General features: G+C 40.4%; 1 protein-coding gene and 1 non-coding gene across 2 annotated transcripts in view; both read left to right on the top strand.

Annotated features, from left to right (window-relative positions):
- arhgef17 (Rho guanine nucleotide exchange factor (GEF) 17) overlaps window positions 1-17,741 on the top strand; it is a 51,378-nt gene extending 33,637 nt beyond the window's left edge. The window contains exons 2-24 of the mRNA XM_086036275.1: window positions 2,454-2,531; window positions 6,008-6,190; window positions 7,786-7,902; window positions 8,684-8,776; window positions 8,867-9,043; window positions 9,388-9,438; window positions 9,629-9,738; window positions 10,871-10,956; window positions 11,050-11,168; window positions 11,250-11,457; window positions 11,575-11,648; window positions 11,729-11,812; window positions 11,932-12,035; window positions 12,122-12,231; window positions 13,002-13,121; window positions 13,573-13,840; window positions 13,926-14,012; window positions 14,214-14,281; window positions 14,895-15,043; window positions 15,117-15,291; window positions 15,434-15,529; window positions 15,825-16,007; window positions 16,136-17,741. Of these exons, the coding sequence (XP_085892401.1) occupies window positions 2,454-2,531; window positions 6,008-6,190; window positions 7,786-7,902; window positions 8,684-8,776; window positions 8,867-9,043; window positions 9,388-9,438; window positions 9,629-9,738; window positions 10,871-10,956; window positions 11,050-11,168; window positions 11,250-11,457; window positions 11,575-11,648; window positions 11,729-11,812; window positions 11,932-12,035; window positions 12,122-12,231; window positions 13,002-13,121; window positions 13,573-13,840; window positions 13,926-14,012; window positions 14,214-14,281; window positions 14,895-15,043; window positions 15,117-15,291; window positions 15,434-15,529; window positions 15,825-16,007; window positions 16,136-16,344 (2,949 nt within the window). The 3' untranslated portion in view covers window positions 16,345-17,741. The remainder of the gene's footprint in view (window positions 1-2,453; window positions 2,532-6,007; window positions 6,191-7,785; window positions 7,903-8,683; window positions 8,777-8,866; window positions 9,044-9,387; window positions 9,439-9,628; window positions 9,739-10,870; window positions 10,957-11,049; window positions 11,169-11,249; window positions 11,458-11,574; window positions 11,649-11,728; window positions 11,813-11,931; window positions 12,036-12,121; window positions 12,232-13,001; window positions 13,122-13,572; window positions 13,841-13,925; window positions 14,013-14,213; window positions 14,282-14,894; window positions 15,044-15,116; window positions 15,292-15,433; window positions 15,530-15,824; window positions 16,008-16,135) is intronic.
- trnam-cau (transfer RNA methionine (anticodon CAU)) lies at window positions 7,174-7,246 on the top strand. The gene has a single exon. It is a non-coding gene; the product is annotated as a tRNA-Met (tRNA).
- Window positions 17,742-20,198: the final 2,457 nt, after the last annotated feature.

Here is a 20,198-nt window from a genome sequence, read left to right as displayed (position 1 = left end):
TTATTTTAACTTATATCTATAAAAAATGTATTTACAGTATGTTAAGTGAAGTCAAGAAGTTTTTTAAATAATAAAATGGAAAAATTCCCAAAATATACTGTAATTGTGTAACATGTGGCTTCAATGTTGAGGAAGAACGTCCTTTATGGATCAGCTTCACACCTGCATATTTTCAAGAGCTCAGAGAGGCAGTCACACGTTTGCCAGCACGCCTTCATGCAGTTGAAGGCTCTCCTTCCTCTCCCGAACAAAGCGATGGCTGAATCTATCCATCCATTCCCATTTCTGCGTGTCCCAGCCACATACGACCCTGACCGCCTGTCAGCGGCAGCAGCGGTTAATGTGCCTGAGGCAGAGAAAAAAATCCAGCCGGCAGCCACTTTATCAGTGAAGTTCAAGTTCATCATTAAACTTAAGCCGTCCAATACTTATTGATGGAATATGACACAATGAAAAATGTCACATTTTCGTCCATGCATACTAATAAAAAATGACAGCACTGCAGTCGCAAAGTTGCGGACCCATTTTCACCCTTTTTTTGTCATTATCACACACAAGAGAGTTTAAAAATATTTCTCCCATTTTAGTCTTACTTCACAGAAACCCTTCCAGCTGAAATTCATAGATGAAACATTAATAGTGTGTAGATCATCTGTCTAATTCAAAACTGAGCTGCATCAAAAAGTATAAAGTAATAAAATTTAGAGCAGGGTCACACGATCGCCTCGTGGTAAGCACATTTGTCTAGGGACAAAAGATTGTTGGTTCGAATCTTGGCTCAGGCCGTCCTGTGTGAAGTTTGCGTGTTTTCTCAGAGTACTCCGGGTTCATTCCACATTTCAAAAAACTGGTTGGCTGGTAACCAGTCCAGGGTGTACCCCTCCTTTCACCCAAAGTCAGCTAGGATAGGTTGCCCCCATCCCACAACCCGAATGAGGACGGTCAGTACAGAAAACGGATGGATTGTCAATGCATTCTGACTTAATAAAGCGTAAGTCAACCCAAACATTTTTTTTTCCAAGAATATGTTCTATGCAAGCCCACTACTTAAAACAGGGCATTCTGATAAATATTGCGTTTGTGGAATAAGTGTTAATCCAGTCGTTTTTAGCCATCTCTGGGGGCGGCCATTTTGTCTTCTGTCGACTGAAAATGACATCACGACTCCTCACAACTGGCCAATCACTGCTCAGATTCAGAAAACAGGTCAGCCGGGCTAATGGCTAAAAACGAATGCATTTTGCTGCTTAACTTAAATTCCAAATGTTTGGGTTGACTTCCGCTTTAATGCTACAACTGTATATGATTTGATGTGCAGTATGTAGACAAATAGCAAAATGTCTTCCTTCCTTTCTCCCTTTCTGTAATGGTCCTCCTGACTTTAGCTCCAGAGGTGTCTTTGCAGTCTGAGTCAGACCTGCCTCTTAGTTGGCGTTACCATGGCTACGTGGTTGCTACCAAAATGAAACTGGCATTCCTAGCATTATTTCGCCGCCTTCTGTGTCCGTCTGCTCAGGCGTGCGTGTCTGCGATCAAACTGACAAACCTACAGTGATTCACCGAAACTCTGTCTTTCGATGCGGTTGTGTAACCTAAAAAGCAAGCAATGCACTTGTTCAGTCACACCTGTGCCTAACACACCCAATGGATGACTGCACACATTTGTTTTTCAGTGTGTGCTCCAGGGGTTTGTCCATTTCTTTGTCCCCAGATGATATTGGGAGCTTCTCCTGAGATGCACACAATTAGAACACATGACCTAAACTCATCTTGTTTGTGTAGTATGACTGTTGAATATTTGTTACTGCTCACCTCAACATTTCGTAAGATTTTTAATCAGAGTAACTAAAAACAGAAACTGGACCATGTCAGACTAGTGCATCAATTCATAATTGCATGGTTGGTGAGTGTGTTAGCTTGTCAACCCTTTCAGATTATTGAAGGGGAAGTCAACCCCCAAAATGGTTGACAATAATATGTTCTATCCACCTTAATGCTCTAAACATGGCATTCTGGTTAATATTATGATTGTGGAATATAAATTGAGCAGCAAAAGCCACACGTTTTTAGCCAACTGACGGGCGGCCATTTTGTCACTTGCTGTTGACTGAAAACCAATCACGGCTCACCTGTTTTCTGAAGTTGAGCCGTGATTGGTCGTTACCCGAGCCCTGAGCAACTGTGATGTCATTTTTCAGTCGGCAGAAGTGACAAAATGGCCGCCCCCTGAGATGGCTAAAAACGGGTAGATTTTGCTGCTGAAGTCACATTCCACAAACACAATATTAATCAGAATGCCGTGTTTAGACTAGTGAAGGTGCATAGAACATATTATTGCCAAGATTTTTGAGGGGTTGACTTCCCCTTTAAAAAGAAAAATGCTAAGAGATACATAACACAATCAAATGGGTTGATAATGTAATTAAATCTCTGACTTTCTCCCGTCTTTACAGGACATGAGAAAGCATGTGATGATGACACTGCTGGACACGGAGAGGTCATACGTGGAGTCACTTCGCACTCTGATTCAGGTAACTACACACCCGTATTACGTGGAACTGCAAATTCCTTTTTCTGCGTAGTGTTTTTCGACTATGACGCACATCACTGCGGACATAAATTACAAATGCAGGCAACAAAGGTGTTATGTAATCCACTTATCTTCACTCGTTCGCCTCATCGGGCTAATCGGCTAACCTCATAACGTCTCACTCTCATCAGCATTATCGGCACCCCTGTACGGAAAGCCAATGAGGTCATTTCATATACCACCGCTTTAATGTTTCCCAGAATTCTCCCTCGGTTTTAATTCCTCACCTTTATACATACCGGTAATTGTTTTTGGGACGACTTTCAACTTTGTGGGAACAATTTGGGGAAGGCCCTTCTTCTGTTCCCTTGACTGTGCCCCAGTGCACGAATGCAAGGTCCGTACTTGTCCGTCAGTAGGCAGCATATAAGTGTCATCTCACATTTTGAAATCGAATGAATTGGACTCATTTTAATTTACACTCTGCCGTATGGTTTTGGTGTCTGCCGCACAGAAAAGCAAAGCAAACTCATGCAGGCATGTCAGGGGAGATGCCAGACAGATGTGGCGCAAAAATAGTGCTTCTCCCCCGAGCTCAGTCATGAGGGTTTTCGTGGCCTGCTCACGGGCACCTTGACAGACTTGAAGACTATCATCTCTCCAACTGCATTGATTGATTTGATACGTGATATCGCTCATTGAGCTCGTTGAGTCATGATTGGTTTGAATTAGGATCTTGGTGATGTATTTAGATTTCCCCTCACAAAAACATCCAACCATGACTCAATGGAGCAACCTCTGATTTATTAATGGGCTGATCCAGGGTTGTTGTGTCAAAGGATTTTGTGCACGTTGGCATTTTCCTAAGAAGAAACCAACGCATTTTGACTCAACGAAATGATCGGCAACTTTTATGAAAAGACACGATGAAGTCACACATACACGCGCACGCCGACACTAACAATCAAGTGCACGTCACCCGTGATCAACCTGCATTATGTGACCCTTCCTAAGAAGCCTATTCCCGCGCATGTGTGGACATGCACATCCCAGATGGACACTCGCATTGCTGTACTAGTCCCTGCGGGGCCGACCGCTCACTTGTATGATTATGAGTGGTTTCAAAGTGATAAAATCATGCTGTGTTCCCATGGCGACCCAGAGAAAGTGTTACCACAGTGACCGCAAACCGAAGCTGCAGACTCCTGAAGGGGATGTGCTCGCCTGAGACTGCAAGCTCTCTCTTTAATGGTGTTTGGGGGCTTAGAATGAAACCTTATTCGCATTTTTACAGCTAAAGCACTGTAACATTTAAAAATAGAGAAAACCAGGGAGGATGAATGTTTACCTAATTGGCCAGTGTTTCACAACTTTTATTGAGCCTCGTCACCTTTAATTGATTTCAAATGTCCTCCATATTTGAATGTCGCCGCTGAGTGTCGACTTTATAAAATCGCCAGATGCTTTTCTCAGTTTATTTACACTATGATTGACTGGGTACATTGACATGAACTCATTCACTGAACATTTGAAAAAAAATGCCAAAAAATATCAACAAATTCCTGGGATTGAATGGCAGTACAGTGAAAAGACAAGTAAACTCGTCAATGGCAGTGAATGAGTGAAGTGGTTAATATCGGATTGAAAATGAAATCTCAAAGTATGATTAATAACTGAAGCTGAACAAACTACCTACACTGCGATTGCTGGTCTCTCTCTTTTTTTTTTTTAATTGTTTGCTTAAACAAACAACAAAATCATGTCACTATTTGTTCTGCTGAAAACAGTACAAATAAGAGCCTGTGGCTGAATTAAAGGGAGGACTACTCCATCAAAAGCCGGAAGCTTCTCTAAGTGATCAAATGATCAATTTTAGCTCCAGAGTTCTTATGTAACACACTGCTTGAAAATTAATAAAGGAGGTTGAAAAATGACTTTTCTATCTCCTTCTCGTCTTCCCCACTCATGCTTGAGCTCATCATCATTCTCCTCATTTGAATCCTTCGTGAGATTCTTGTATTTCCTCAAATAGTGATCTCCGCTATATTAGATGCAATTTCTTAATTAATCCCTGCATGCATCACGGGTGAAATTCTTAATTAGACATTCGACAAGCAAAATCCTCACAATAGACGTAACAAAGTTGAGTGCTGGCAAGTCGTGGTACAGTAATGTGTCACGAAGTCACAGTAGGGAACAGTAGACTGTTTAAATGTCGAATCATTTTCGAGTCTAATTGATCTTTAAATGTCTCAACATCTGAGCAAGTGTTGCGTAATTCTGTGTTGGAAGTAGGTCAGCAGTGTGGCCCCACTATGTGGGCGGACTTGTTTGATGAATTATAAATTAAAGGTGGTCCAGTAGGTGAACTTCCATCCCAGCCCACCTAGCAGACACGTAGGTCCGCCAAAGATAAAGAGACTGGTACAAACACACAGAGGACGCGAGTGGGTGGACTACTTTCAAGTGTGTTTCAGAGTACATTTCCTGCACTGAGCCTATTTCCAGTGATGCTCTATTGACATTTTTTTCGTCATGTGATCTTGTGTTTGTCATTTCTTTGAATGATGTCCACTTTTGTAATGAGCTATGTTCAAAGACTAAAATGTTGGTAATATTTAGTTTGGGTTTACTAGGTTAAAGCGGACTGTTGAGATCCACCAAACATAGACTCGTTGGCCACCTTATTGGCACAAACTCAATCAAACATCCAATACAAAGGCTGTATTGAGAATTAAATCATAAATATAGAAATAATAGAAATGTGGCACTCTCATTTATTGCAAATTGTCAGACGTGTCAGTGTGTTTTGTATCCTTGAAAACATCAAGAGCTGTGCCATTTGGAATTCAGCCAAAATGTGCTGAAAGTAAGTGAAACAAAACTAGGGAGTCAAATCTGTTAGTGATGTCAGCAAATCTCGTGAGATTAACTATAGTGAAAAAAAATGATGGTTAAATTCACTCAATTATATTTCATCAGGTGGTTGTTCAAAATAAAATAAGATGGATCCAGATACATTGTGATGTGTGATGCCACCACAATAAGGGAGGGAAAATCGACAATAATAAAACAGGAAAAGTAACAATAAAGGAAAGTAACACATTTCTCAGCACTATAAAATACATTACGGTAAATTAATTTAACCAATTACATGGACAAACTAATTTTGGACTTTACTCTTGCCAACAAACAGCAAGGCATTTCCAAGACTAAGTAGTTGCTTGCTTTCAGTTTTGTACGAAGAGTCACTTTACTTTATACTTGGTCAGTTAAAAAGTTAGTTCAGAAAAATGCCTGTACGGTTAAGACATTACCCGGCATCACTGAACTAATTGTGTTTGACTTTTGAAGCTAACCAAGACTTATGTGAGGTTATTAAAATAAAATGTGTTAGATTGTGATTTTGCTCCAAACTGCTGTTCGTCACATAGTGTATGTGTCGCTTTTTAAGTGGTTGTGCCGCTTCCGTCACAGGGCTACATGCGTCCTCTCAAACAGCCGGACGGAGGCTCCATAGTGGACCCGCTGCTGGTGGACGAGATGTTTTACCAAATCCCGGAGATCCTGGAGCACCACGAGCACTTCCTGGAGCAAGTAGACGGCTGCGTCAACCAGTGGCATGACAGGAAGACTGTTGGACACCTCCTTATCCAATCAGTGAGTACAACAGTCTAGAAGAAATGGTGTGCATATTGCGTTTATGATTTGCCTGTTGTCATCGGGGCGGTGGTCGAGGTTAGCACTTCTTTTCACAGTCAAGAGATTCTGAGTTTAAATCGCTGCTCAGCGCTTCCCCTGCTCACTGGCATCCTCCGGGTTCCTCCCACATCCCCAAAACATCCTTTCTAGGTTTTTTTTTATTTTTATTTTTTTAAAAGTACCAATTGCCCATAGGTGTGAATGTGAATGGTTCTTTCTCTATATGTTACCCCTGTTTATCATGGTGGATACTCCCAGACCCATCCATGATAAATAAAAATCCATGAGACACAGTGACCATATATATTTTTTAATGTACTTTGTACAGTATAGTTTTGCCTCGCCTACACATGTTAAACACATTTAAACTAAGGTATTTTAATATCCCCTTGACACGTTTTGTTTGGCACTGTGGCGTCTTTTTACTCAGATAAACGACGAAGTGTATATTTGTGCTTCTTTAATCGCACGTCTCTCGCTCGTCCCTCAAGCAAATCTTTTTCCTGTTTATTTTACTGTGCCCAATAAGAGAAAAGAATGACGTGAGTTGTTGTGTCGCTATTAAATTCCTGCAAATTTAGCTGTAGCTGACGGTGCTGAATCTTGCATGCACAATGCTAATATGTTTTTTTATTCACTTGTTACAATGCCATAGGGGCAGCCATGTGTAGGTTTTTCACTTTTGTTATTTCAGCGTTTCATTTGTAATCACAAGAATGCAAAGCACGCTGCTGATTTACAAGATGTATCAACAACAATTGGCAAAAAAAAAACAAAAGACGTGTTTAACTTTGTACACGGAATTGTCCCGCTTCGGCAAGTTCTGTCCGTGGTAGTGGAGAGGAATAAATCTCGTTAACAGGGATGCAATATATTTACACAAGTTCAGGCTTTGCACACGATGCTACGCTCATGTGTTGAGAGCAGGCAGCTGTTTGCAGGCCTCGTTGGCGCAGTAGGCAGCGCGTCAGTCTCATAATCTGAAGGTCGTGAGTTCGAGCCTCACACGGGGCACGTCTTTTTTGGGTACCACTGTTCTAAATCTCAAGCTTAAACTGTTTGGTTGTGCATTGTAGGAGGAGAAAATACCCCTAATCAGTGTTCTAGAAACAGTACATTTCTGAATGAATTTCATTCATTTTCTGATTCCAATCATTAGAAATGACAGCAGTGACAACAGCAAAAAATGTTGAATAGACAGGTTGGTCCCATCTGCATTGTATTGTAAACTTCCGATGATGTACATGTTATTTTTCTTTTTCTCATTCTCTCCCTTAGTGACTGAGAATGGAGAGCAGTGGGGAGTTTGTTGTCATTTAACAAACGGTAGTCAGATCAACCTCTCTCTCTCCCTCTCCCTCCCCTGATGGAAAGAAAATTGGTCCAAGCTGACTCTGAAAATTTCTAACCCTAACCCTTTTTGAAATTCCCCCAATTTATTTATTTTTTAATATCTTCTACAGGCAGCACTTATGAGTCACATTTGTGAGTGTTATTTCTTGTGTTTTCAGCTGCACACATTAGCCTTGGTGTTTTCTTTTTCTTTCTTCTAGTTCTCCAAAGAGACTCTGGCAAATATGTATTCAGCCTACATTGACAATTTTCTGAATGCCAAAGATGCTGTGAGGATCGCTAAGGAGGCCAAGCCAGCCTTTCATAAGTTTCTGGAGGTGAGCCAAAAGTGGAGCCAGTGAGAAATGTTATTATTATTGTTTTGGTTCGGTTTGTTTTTTGAACATACTGTTAAAGCGGAAGTCAGACCAAACATATTTTTTCAAGAATATGTTCTATGCATGCCCACTAGTTCAAACATGGCATTCTGATTAATATTGCGTTTGTGAAATATGAGTTAAGCAGCAAAATTCACCTGGTTTTAGCCATCTCAGGGGGCGGCCATTTTGTCCACTAAAAATTACATCACAGTTGCTCAGGGCTCAGGTAATGACCAATCGTGGCTCAACTTCAGAAAACAGGCGAGCTGTGATTGGTCGTTACCTGAGCCCGGAGCAACTGTGATGTCATTTTCAGTCGACAGAAGAGACAAAATGGCCGCCCCCAGAGATGGCTAAAAACGGGTGGATTACCTCTTATTCCACAAAAGCAATATTTATCAGAATGCCTTGTTTCAACTAGTGGGCCTGTATAGAACATATTCTTGAAAAAAATATGTTTGGATTGACTTCCCCTTTAAGTAATTACCGAAATAAATGTTCTATTAATGTTGGTCATGGTGGCAAATTCTTGCTCTGTAATTGCAGATATCTTACTAACATATTTCTGGGGCAGTTAGCAATTATTTTCAATTAACCAGGTTTGATCAGAATGTTCAGGTAAAATCGTGCGGTGATGAATATTAGTATTTTCTCTCAGGACACCACTAGCACAAGTGTCATTCAAGGCGGACCTTTCACCATTCGTTTCCTCATGTGTCGTACGTTTCCATTTCTAAAGCAAAATATGCGTGAGAACAAAGAGAAGCAGGCTCTGGGTGACCTGATGATCAAGCCCGTCCAGAGGATCCCTCGATATGAGCTTTTGGTCAAGGTGAATTCTCTTCCAGGCTAATTCCTACGACATGTAATCACGGTGTCTGGTTAGCTAGAGTAGTAAATATGTTCTGAATAATGTGTGTAGGATCTTCTGAAGCACACCCCAGATGACCACCCTGACCACTCCTTCCTGTTGGACGCCCAGAGGGACATCAAGCGGTTGGCAGAGAAGATTAATAAAGGACGTCGCTCCGCTGAGGAGGCGGAGAGGGAGGCCAGGGTCATCCAGGAGATTGAGGCGCATATAGAGGGAGTTGAACATGTGAGTTATTTTCTCTTACCTGAATATATAATTCTCACGTTTGTCTGTCAGTGTTTCATTATAGGGCAAATTATTATCTCCTCCTTAAATTTTTACCAATTAAAGATGTCTTTTTATCAAAGGCTTGGATTTATGCTTTGATTAAACTGTATGTTACCAACCTCCCAACTAGTTTACACAATTACATAGTAATTGTCATCCGTCACTTTATAATGCTGTACATTTTTTTTTTATGATCTATGGCATTTAAGTGAATTATAGTCTTGTACAACCATGCATTAATTAACATTATTTAACACAATAATGATAATACAATACCTTTCTGTTTTTTGTTTTTTTTAAAGATTTTGAATCCTGAGAGGAAGTTCATTAGACAGGAGATGGTTATGGAAGCGGTAAGAATTGTCTTTGTAGATGTACGTGTCATTGTTGTGGGATTTTTGTGTGATTTTTGTGTGTCTGTAGAGATTTCCACATTACTCAAGTGAATGAATGGAATAAGTGAATTAGCAATAATATTTTTAAAAGTGTATAATTTTCATGCAACTCTGACTGTCAAAGACTGAGCTTGTCTCATTCCCGCAGAAGACAGTTGGCGGGAAGAAGGACCGTTCCCTCTTTCTCTTCAGCGATCTGATCATCTGCACCACACTTAAGAGGAAGTCTGGATCACTGAGACGCAGCTCCATGAGCCTGTATGAGTTCAAACACGCATGCACGCACGCCCGCAGACACCATCATACTGTTTGGTAGAGCACCAACTTCCGCTGAGGCCAAACAGTCGTCATTTGGATCAACATCTTAATAAGACACCCACATTTGCATATTAAAAATCTGTTCATCATTAACTCATTCACTGCCAGACATTTTTACCGTAATGTTTGAAAAAAATAGAAAAAAATATATATAAATAAGTTCCTAGCCTAATGGCTGGACTGTGAAAAGACAAATCAATCTGTCAATGGCAGTGAATGAGTAAATACCATGACCTATTCCTGCGAATGGAATTTAAAGGATGAAAGTATCTCACAATGTAAACTGCGGGAAAAAGTCAAAACTATCATGGATCACACTTTTATTCGCCATTCAAATGGGTCTTTGGTACATACAGTATCACTATCTTTCCATAAAGACTTGTTGAACATGTTTTTAGTTTTTGATGCAAACACACATTAAGACAAGGGCAGACTGTGCCCTCTAGTGTTCAGTTCTGTTATTAACCTCTATAGATTTTCCAACTACATACTGCGTTCTGTATTTCCTCAAATATTATGTACACTATGCATATACTACATAATATACACCATGCCTCAATTAATTGCAGGGTGCATCATCCACTTGATGCCACTAGATGGTGGTAGTTGCTTTTTACTGCCATCTGATACCACCATGTTGCAGTAGCATTCGTTATTTTAGCAATGCAGAAGATTTGTAAAGCTGACGCCAGTGGTGGAATGCAAAGGCAATTTGCTGATGATTGACATGCTGATTCCCTAGTTAAAGCTTCTAAACATTTCAACATAAACTAAAACAACACAAAGGTCATATTATATGATGTTGCAGGGAACATAACATTCATCTACTACTATACATTTTATACTCATAATGACATCACACACCCTCAGGGCTCAGATAACAACCAATCATAGCTCAACTTGTTTCAACTAGTGAGACTGCATAGAACATATTCTTGAAAAAAAATATGTTTAAACTCCCCCGACCACTATATAAGGAAATAGCCCTACAATATTTTAGAGGTTTGGCATCTGTTTTTGTCTGCAGATGTAGCTCATGTCACATCTCTTATATTGCTGTTTTGTACCTCAGATACTCTGCCACAAGTGTAATTGATACGTCAAGCAAGTATAAGTTTTTGTGGAAGCTTCCACTGGAGGACGTAGAGGTGGTGAAAAGTGAGACACTTGCCACTTTACTTCCTATCATCATCATCATCACATCTTGCCTACATTTTTATGTATTTATTGATTTTTCCTTTTCTGCATCAGGTTCCACTCAGACAACAAACAAGGAAAACGTCCAGAAAACTATCAGTCGACTAGATGAAGATTTGAGCACGATGAGTCAGATCAGCAAATTGTCAGAGACCCTCAGTTTGCCACACCAGGTACTTGCAAGCACACACACTTGCGCCCATTTTCTCGTTTTATTTTCTCGTGGTGACGATTTCCCTCATCTCCCACTCTAGTCCCTAGATGAGGTGATCAAGGATGTGATGGCCTCTGTGCACAGAGAGCTGTCAGAGAAGCAGTCTCAGGCCTTCAATATGACCTTCCTACCCACCAAGCTGGAGTTCACCACCGTATCGGCCGAGAGTAGCTTTGTCTTCGAGTTCACGTCACCTGACGTTCGCTCCAACTTTGAACAGGCCTTTGAGGAAGCAAAAAAGAAGCTGGGTCAGTGGGTCACTTTGTCACGGCAGACCTGTCGCACAGCATGTGGATAAATAAATTATAATAACAACAGATAAATAAATAATTGCCCCTTCATTTTGACTTGTCTTGATTGTTTAGCTATGACTAAGGACCAGTGGGACCCAGAATTCCTGAAGGCTATTCCCATTATGAAGACACGCAGTGGAATGCAGGTGAGTGTGGCACACATTGACATAATGATCCAAATCACGTCCCCACAAGTCATCCCTAATCATTGCTGGCTTGTACCTAGTTTTCATGCGCATCTCCGAGTCACACCTGCCCTGACAGTGGCTGTGAGGTGTGGGTGTGTAACAGTGATGGATATGTTGGACAGGTAAGAAGCGTGACACTACTTTGAGCCTCTTTTAGTATTCGGCCTTTGTTTGCATACCATGCAGCGTATTTCATCTGCTCTGCTTGGCTCTTGACAGTGTTGTGATGTTTCTTCATTAGGTGTGTCTGTTAAACATTAAAGATGAGCCCACGGTGGAGGCTTGTATTGCTGTCTGCTCAGCCAGGATCATCTGTATTGCTGCTGTACCTGGACTGAAGGGGAGGTCAGTGAACACACACACACACTTTTTATGATATTTGGACCTCATCTTACTTTTATGTCATACATGAATCTCTTTTTATGTCACAGGGAGCGTGGACCTGAAGCTGCTCCACCATCCACAACGCCTGACCACACTCAGCAGCAGTTACATATTTCCATCTCACATTCCTCTTTGGAACTCACCGAGCAACCAACAGGTAATTCATAAAACGTGTTCGCTGTTCGCTGACACTTTTATGTTTGATTTCTGCCATCTTGTCAGCTCAACAGGTGAGCATGCCTCTCTGTAAGTCAGTGACTAATCTTGCACAGTTTGTTACAAAACATTAGGGATATTGTAAAAAAACAAAAGGGGCTCATATTAAAAAAAAACATCACAATATTCAGTATTTTTACATAATAGCATTCACAATGAAATAGACTTGGCCAGTCATGGTCTCATACTAGTCTTAAACATAGGTCGCAACAAATTAAACTGCACTAATAAACTAACCACCAGAGGGTGCTGGAACTGCACAAATGGAAAATAAATTGGTCTTTTAAACTGATTTGCTGCTACTAATATGAAGACAACGATATATTGTGGCAATTTTAATATCCCGATATTGTGACATCCGTACAAAACATATATGCTTAATCCAACTCACCTTCAAATCTTTAGCGATTTAGAAGCTTGTATTTTTTTCTTTTTTTTCATTTTTTCCCCTCGTGCTTCATGACAATAAAAGTGTTTGTGAAGAGATTGTGCGTGGGACTGTCATGATTGGTAGGAATCTCCAAAAGCTCAAGATAGCAGGTCCAGTTGGGGGAAAAGTTGCGGTGATTGGATGAAATTGCACAATCACTCATAATTCACAGGCATTGGTTGAATTTGCGTGAATTGTTGCCATTTCTGAAAGAAACGGTTAATAAGTGATTGTCTGATGATCATAGCAATCGTGTAAGATGATCTGTTCATTTCGTTTAGGACCAGGTGCTGAGCTGGTCCCATTTGACAGTGACGATACAGACGATGAGGATTCACCAAGCCCTTCATCCACTCTACAGAGTCAAGCTAGTCACTCCACCATATCCTCCAGCTACGGCAGTGAGTTAAACCATACGCATGTGAAACAATCATACACCATGTGGACAAAAGCATTGGGACAGCTAGACATTACATCGATAGGAAGTGAAAATGCAAAAAAAAAACAAGATTTGGTATCATAGCTGTAACATAATGATGTAGCACTTCTAGGAAGATTTACATTTTATTTCCACAAAATCCACAAGAACAAACTGTCCATGCATATTCAGGATATATGATAAGTTTCAACAATTATTTCATATGCCATCTAGTGGAAGAGCTTTTAATTGCTCTGCCGGTGTTATACAGTAGATGACCAAAGATGTGTTTTTCGGACTACCGGTAAATATATTTTTACGTCAGTTGAGTGAAATTGGATAATGTGACATGGTATGTTTGATAGTCTCTCATGACACCGTTATCACTGATTAGTCCATGTAACATTGATCCTTATGGTCCCTCCCTCCGAAAGATGAAGAGGCTCCGTGCTCCAAAGACTTGACTACAGAGACCACCAGCAGTGAGGAGGAACAGGAGTTCTCTGTGGCAAGCTCGTATTCAGCACCGGGGATGTTGGCGGTAGGCGGAGGAGGTCGAGCCAACACGGAGAGCCCCATGGACGGTCGCGCCATGCGTCGCTCATCCCGGGGATCCTTTACCAGAGCCAGTCTGGAAGACCTGCTTAGTATTGACCCAGAAGCCTACCAGAGCTCCGTTTGGCTTGGCACAGAAGATGGATGGTGTGTGGCTTACAAATGTCCCAAAATACTTTGACTAACACTAATTTTGTCACCTAATATTCTATAATCTTTCTTTTCCTGGCAGCATCCATGTGTACCAGTCCTCTGATAACATCCGTAACCGTAAAAACAGCATGAAGATGCAGCACGCGGCTTCCATTTTGTGTATATTGTAAGTGTGTCACTATTACATTTTTGTAATATGTCAAATGTGTTTCGCAAAATAATTTTTCTGTAGCCATTCCTGTTACAAACACTTTCATTTATTTTTCTATATTAATATATATTTATATATATATATATATATATATATATATATATATATATATATATATTTTTTTTTTTCTATATTAATCCGTTTTCTTTTTTGCAGATATTTGGACAACAAAGTCTTTGTATCGTTGGCTAATGGTGAGGTGATCGTCTATCAGAGAGAAGCAGGTAACTTCACAGTGAGCATAAAGTGTGGCTATTATGAATAATAATAACAATAATATTAATAGTTGTTGCTTTCCTTATCATAACTTCTTGTATACACACACACACACACACACACACACATATATATATATATATATATATATATATATATATATATATATATATATATATATATATATATATATATATATACACACACACAAAACACACACACTTATAGCTTGTGTCTCAAAATGTTAACTCAAAGTGCTTTTACAATAACCATTTTGACTTACAATTAAAAAATACAGTTACAATATATTCATGTGAGCTTGCTAGCATCTGCTGGTAATATACTTCGCAGTTTTGAGATGCTATTGACAATAGCTGTCATCTGGTGTTTGAAACTTCCAATAAATCCAACTCAAGCTGATCAAATCAGTCTTCTACCTTGAGGGAATGAAACAAACAAGGTGGTTGGCAATGTACCCAGGCCCTTATCTATTACATTTGTCAGGAGAATGGCCTTAAAGACATCGGTTTCAGAAAGCCTGTTTGGAGTGGCTAAAATTGAACTGATGCATTCTTAATTCCTCTCATAAAGATTATATCGCTGTCACTTTCTATTGTACAGGTAGTTTCTGGGACTCTCAGTCTTCTCAGACATTAGTTCTGGGCACTGCCAGCAGTCCTGTCACCAAAATGGTTCCAGTTGGAGGAAAATTGTGGTGCGGCTCCCAGAACAGAATCCTAATCATTAACTCAACTACACTGATGCAAGAGGTAAGCACTGCGATGGATAGTGATGAAACCTCATGGAAGACTGATGGCGAACGAGTGTTTCTGGCTCTCCCAGCATTGCTTCCAGGTGGGAACGGATAGCAGCCGATGTGTGACTTGCATGGTGGCGTACGGTCAGGGTGTGTGGTTGGCCCTGCAGGGCAGCGCGCATGTTAAACTGTACCATGCTCAAACGTGGGAGAGCCTGACGGAGGTCGATGTGGCACCTGCTGTTCACAAGATGCTTGCGGGTAAGGGAATGTGTACAACAAGACTCGAACGCCCCAGAAGGTGTACAGTGTATTGTGTCAGATTGATCAAATAAGGAGAAGCTGCCCCTTTCCCTTCCTATTGTGCCCCTTTTCATTCGGATTCTTTTTCGTTATCGTTCAGGTGCAGACGCAATCATCAGACAGCACAAAGCCGCTTGCCTGAGAATCACAGCACTGCTGGCCTGTAAGGATCTGTTGTGGGTTGGCACCAGTGCAGGTACAACTGTAATTGCATCATTTCATTTCCTCAAGACATTCGATTGGAATGATCATTGTCTGCCATTGTCCTATTTGGAATAGGGTTTTTGTTGTTTGATGTTTTAGGGGAAATTGTACCATCTGTTTGTGAATATGTATTCATTTATTTATTAGATTTTTTTATTTGATTTTATTTTTTACTTTTATTTGTATTTTCATTTTTTACTTTAATTCTATTTACAAGCTTAACAACCCCGACATCATTTGCCCATCTCAACTTTCTTTATAACTGAAGTCATTTTTTTTCTTTCCAGGTGTTGTCCTCACATTGCCAATCCCAGCAGTGAGCTCTGGAGGAGGTGCCTGTGCGGTTAAAACCCCCCCGGTTCCAATGGGCTCTGCCCACGGACACACGGGCCATGTTCGATTCCTGACATCGGTCGAGCTACCGGAATGTTTAGGGATGAACTTTCGTCCTCCAACATCGGATTCCACAGGTATATAAAAGTGCTGCAACAAACGCAATTAAAGGTTTAAAGGCCTGGAAATTGCCTTTGTGTTGTCTGTTGAGAGCAAAAGACAATATAATTTTTAAGGCCTAAGAATGGGGTTTTCTTTTTCCAAGGCAAACAGTCGCAGGAAGGCACCATTATTGACGGAAACCATCAAAGGCACGATTCCACTCGCCGCCGTGCCTCTGCCCACCTGCCTTCAAAAACCAATCAACTTGTCATATCGGGCGGTGATGGCTACGAGGACTTCAGACTGAATAATAGCAGTGAGACTATTGGACGGGATGACAGCACCAACCACCTTTTGCTATGGAGAGTCTGAGAGAATCAAGCCCAGTTTGGACTTTTAAATCCAACTTTCCATTAGCTGCAAAGAAATGCCTCAGCCTTGTGTATGTTGGTGACGTTTTAGTTCTGCTCGGCTCCACCAAGTTTCTATGTGCATTATGGCTATGAAATCCCTCTTAAACGTACACATGGTTATGTTCACTTCAAACCTAGTTCTGGTGTGAATGTTTATTCTCGGATGGCCTGAACGATATTGAGTGGATTTTTTTTTTTTTTTTTTTAATCATCATGGCATATTGAAACGCCATGAGACGGAAGTCTGAAAGAGACAGAAGACGCAGAGGTCAAATACTCCTCGTCTTTTGTCTCAATTTAAGTAGCAAGATGTTACTCATCTCGTGTTGTAACAAAACTTCAAGAAGTGGTACCACGCAAAACATTCCACATTGTAGTGAGATGTAATTCTGTACGGTATTTGATGATAACAGGATGCTGATGATAAACAGAGAGGTCCAGCATTGAAGTAGACTTCTTAAAACCTGATTGGCCCCTGATCAGATTGATGCCAACATATCATCAGAAAAATGATCCAATATTTGAAGATCGTGTTGAAGGAGAGGATCCAAGCACATTAACAAGGTGCAATATTGTGTTCAGAATGTGTGTAACCACTTTTTGTGCATACGTTAAATTCACCACCTCTAATTATCTGAATTAGCCATTTAATCTTGGATGCACGTGTGTGTTTTCCACAAATAATATCTGTTTGTTTGAAGACAACACAAAAAATTAAGTCATGTTTCTTTACCGACAAAAAAAGTGCATTACCATGACTATACCAAAGCCTTCTTTCTATGTCTTATTTTGACTGATTGGAAGATTTATTTTGCCAGAATCATCTGCCAGGAAGACAAACCAGCACAGAGATTGCTGACTTGTTTAGCAGGGGCTTTTCAAGTCAATCTACGAAGTAGCAGATGAAGATAGTTATGTACAGTATTTATGGTTTTGACTTCAATTTATTCTAGATAGCACTTAATTTATAGAAGATGTAGCTTTCACCTTTTCTTCATGAGTAGAGGTACAACGAGGTCGCAGTGTCAATTCCAGGGCATGCGGATTGAGTCCAAGCACGCACACAGCACAGGGAATGACAGAAGCCTCAAAGATACCTAAGATTTGATCTTATTTCGTTCACGACAACACTTGCTGCCATATTTTCACACACTAATCTGACCATGTTAAAGCGGACGTCAACCCAAACATATATTTTTTAAGAAGATTTTCTGTGGAGGCCCACTAGTTGAAACACAGCATTGTGATTAATGTTGTATTTGTGGAATATGAGTTAAATAACAACATGCACCTGTTGTTAGACATCTTCGGAGGCAGCCATTTTGTCACTTCTGTCGACTGAAAATGACATCACAGATGCTCAGGGCTCAGATAACGACCAATCATGGCTCAGCTTCAGAAAACAGGTGAGCCGTGACTGGTCGTTATCTGAGCCCTGATGTCATTTTCAGTCGACAGAAGTGACAAAATGGCCGCCCCCGGAGATGCCTAAAAACGAGTGTATTAACTCTTATTCCACAAACGCAATATTTACCAGAATGCCTTGTTTCAACTAGTGGGCTTGCATAGAACATATTCTTGAAAAAAATGTTTGGGTTGACTTTTCTTTAGGGGCGCACCTGCAAATATATACCAGCCATATTTGCGAAAGAAAATTTTTTGCAAAAGCATAAATGTATTATTTGTTTCTTGTTTTAGTGTGTGTATGAGTGACATACTCTAAGTTCATTTTCACCTGCTATAATTTCACTCTTTAGTGTGAATGTGCTAGATACTGAGTAGGTCAGAAGGACAAGTGCTAAGCACCTGCACGTGCCTTCTTAAGGCTAGAAGTTAAGCCATTTTACACATTTACGCGCACACGCACAGATGTCAGTGGAAATGAAGGACAGGTGAATGTATCCTTACACGGACCATGGCCTCGGGATTTGAGGTTTAGCGCTGATGCGTTTTGGGTCGCTCCAAGCCGAGAAAGCGCACCATCAGCCATCTGGGCTCTTCACCTCGTGCATCAACGTTAGGTGAACTCCCCCACTGTGAGGGGAGCTAATTCTTAAGTGGATTAAACTGTCTATTGTGATATCTGATTTGTAGTTAATGAGATCTTGGCCTTGCCTGACGTCGAATAGCACCTGTCTTAGCATTTTCCATTTTTTTGTCGTGCTTTTTTGTCCGGCTGCAATTTTCTTCACATACTTTAGTTTCATCTGTCCCGTATGTGGTGGACCACTTTTTTTTTTGAGAGGATAGTAGCAGTAGTTCATCAATTTACAGTTTACTGATCAGCCATAACATTAGGTTCATCTGCACAATCTAAACAGATCTAATAAAAAAAAAAAAGTACATGATCAAGTACATTACCAGTGCCCAAATGCTGTACAGGATTCTCATGCTGGTTGTAGGGTCCAGAGGAGCATGCAGCTGTTTTGTGTACGTGCAAACCAATGAAAACATTCATGCAGTATCTGTGTGCAAGCTGTGCATCATTGTGGTGGTTTACAATTTTATTGTGAGTTGTCTGTTTAAAAAAAAAAAGGGCACGGCATCTTGATGGTTGACCCAACAAATTCCTAAAATAGTTCAAATTGATGTGCAGTCCCAGTGTTTGCCAAATGGTTATCTTTCTGTATGTCCTCAGGCAGTTAAAAAAACATTTGTTTTTCAGCAGGCACATTTCACGCTTGAAGTTGACTTCCACAATATTTAAGAATGGAAAGGATAATCTGGTCCATGAATCCCTTAAACGTATTTAGCGTGTATGTGACCTCCTCAAGCCTGATGTGGGCAAAGTCTTTATTGTTGTAAATATTAGTATAAATGGCCTTTTTCTGTAAATAATGCACCCAAGGTCCTCAATTGTCAATATGAGTCTAATGGCATATTTTTATATATTTGTGTATAGCTTTTTGTTTGTATTTGTGTTTTTTTTTCTCCTTCCAGCATGCCCGGTGAGCACCACATGTAAATTATACCTGTCATCTCTCCAAAAAAAGACTACATAGCCTCTATTACGACCAAGCAAAAGATCTGTACCATTTGTGTTGTTGCTGGTAGCCAGTTTCACTCTTGACTGTGTTTTCAACATGATGGATGTCTGAAAGGGGTTTACAATAGCTGCAGGTGCAATTGCGTGACATCTTGTAGTTGTCATATGTCACTTCCTGTGTTTACCTATTCTTGTTTTGTCGTCATTGATTAATTAAATACGTTCACTGGTGCCATTGTTTCTCTTTTTGAGCTCCCCATGTATGACTAATTAATTAGTAGTTTCATGATCACATTCAAACATGTAGCTATGTTGGATTAATTTCTGTACCATGTGCTCACTGATGGAGCTAGAGGTGGGGCCACAGGTTCACTTGCCCCCCCTGAAATATGCTTGGACCCGCCAGGCACCAGACCAGATCATTGACTTTTGGGTGTTTTAAAAGGTCAACGGTGGTGCTCAATATGATAAATGTATGCTTATTAAGAATTAGCTTTATTGAAACTAATTGGCAGTGAGAGGTTGACATAGCTGACTTTTATGCTGCTAGCCCAAATTCAATTCCTGATCAGTGCACACTATTCACAAAGGCTTTGCAGCTGTTTGATGATCTGTATGGGATGTAATCAAGTATTTGACCCAGGTCAGCTGGGACGGATGGTCTCTTGCACCACTAGAACCCTAAATGGGATAATGAGTTGAATGGCTTATTTTATTGTAATGAGGTTAAATCTATGCATTTTATTTTTGCTTTGAATGTATCACCTTACAGCCGAAAAACAATATAAGTGCTTGAATAGAACCAAATTCCAATGTTATTCTGTAGA

The sequence above is a fragment of the Filicampus tigris genome, chromosome 7 (assembly GCF_054856515.1).
Source record: "Filicampus tigris isolate MCC_2025a chromosome 7, RoL_Ftig_1.0, whole genome shotgun sequence".
Classification (NCBI taxonomy): domain Eukaryota; kingdom Metazoa; phylum Chordata; class Actinopteri; order Syngnathiformes; family Syngnathidae; genus Filicampus; species Filicampus tigris.
The sequence above is the reverse complement of the archived record's forward strand: the minus strand, read 5'-3'. Positions and strand labels throughout refer to the sequence as shown.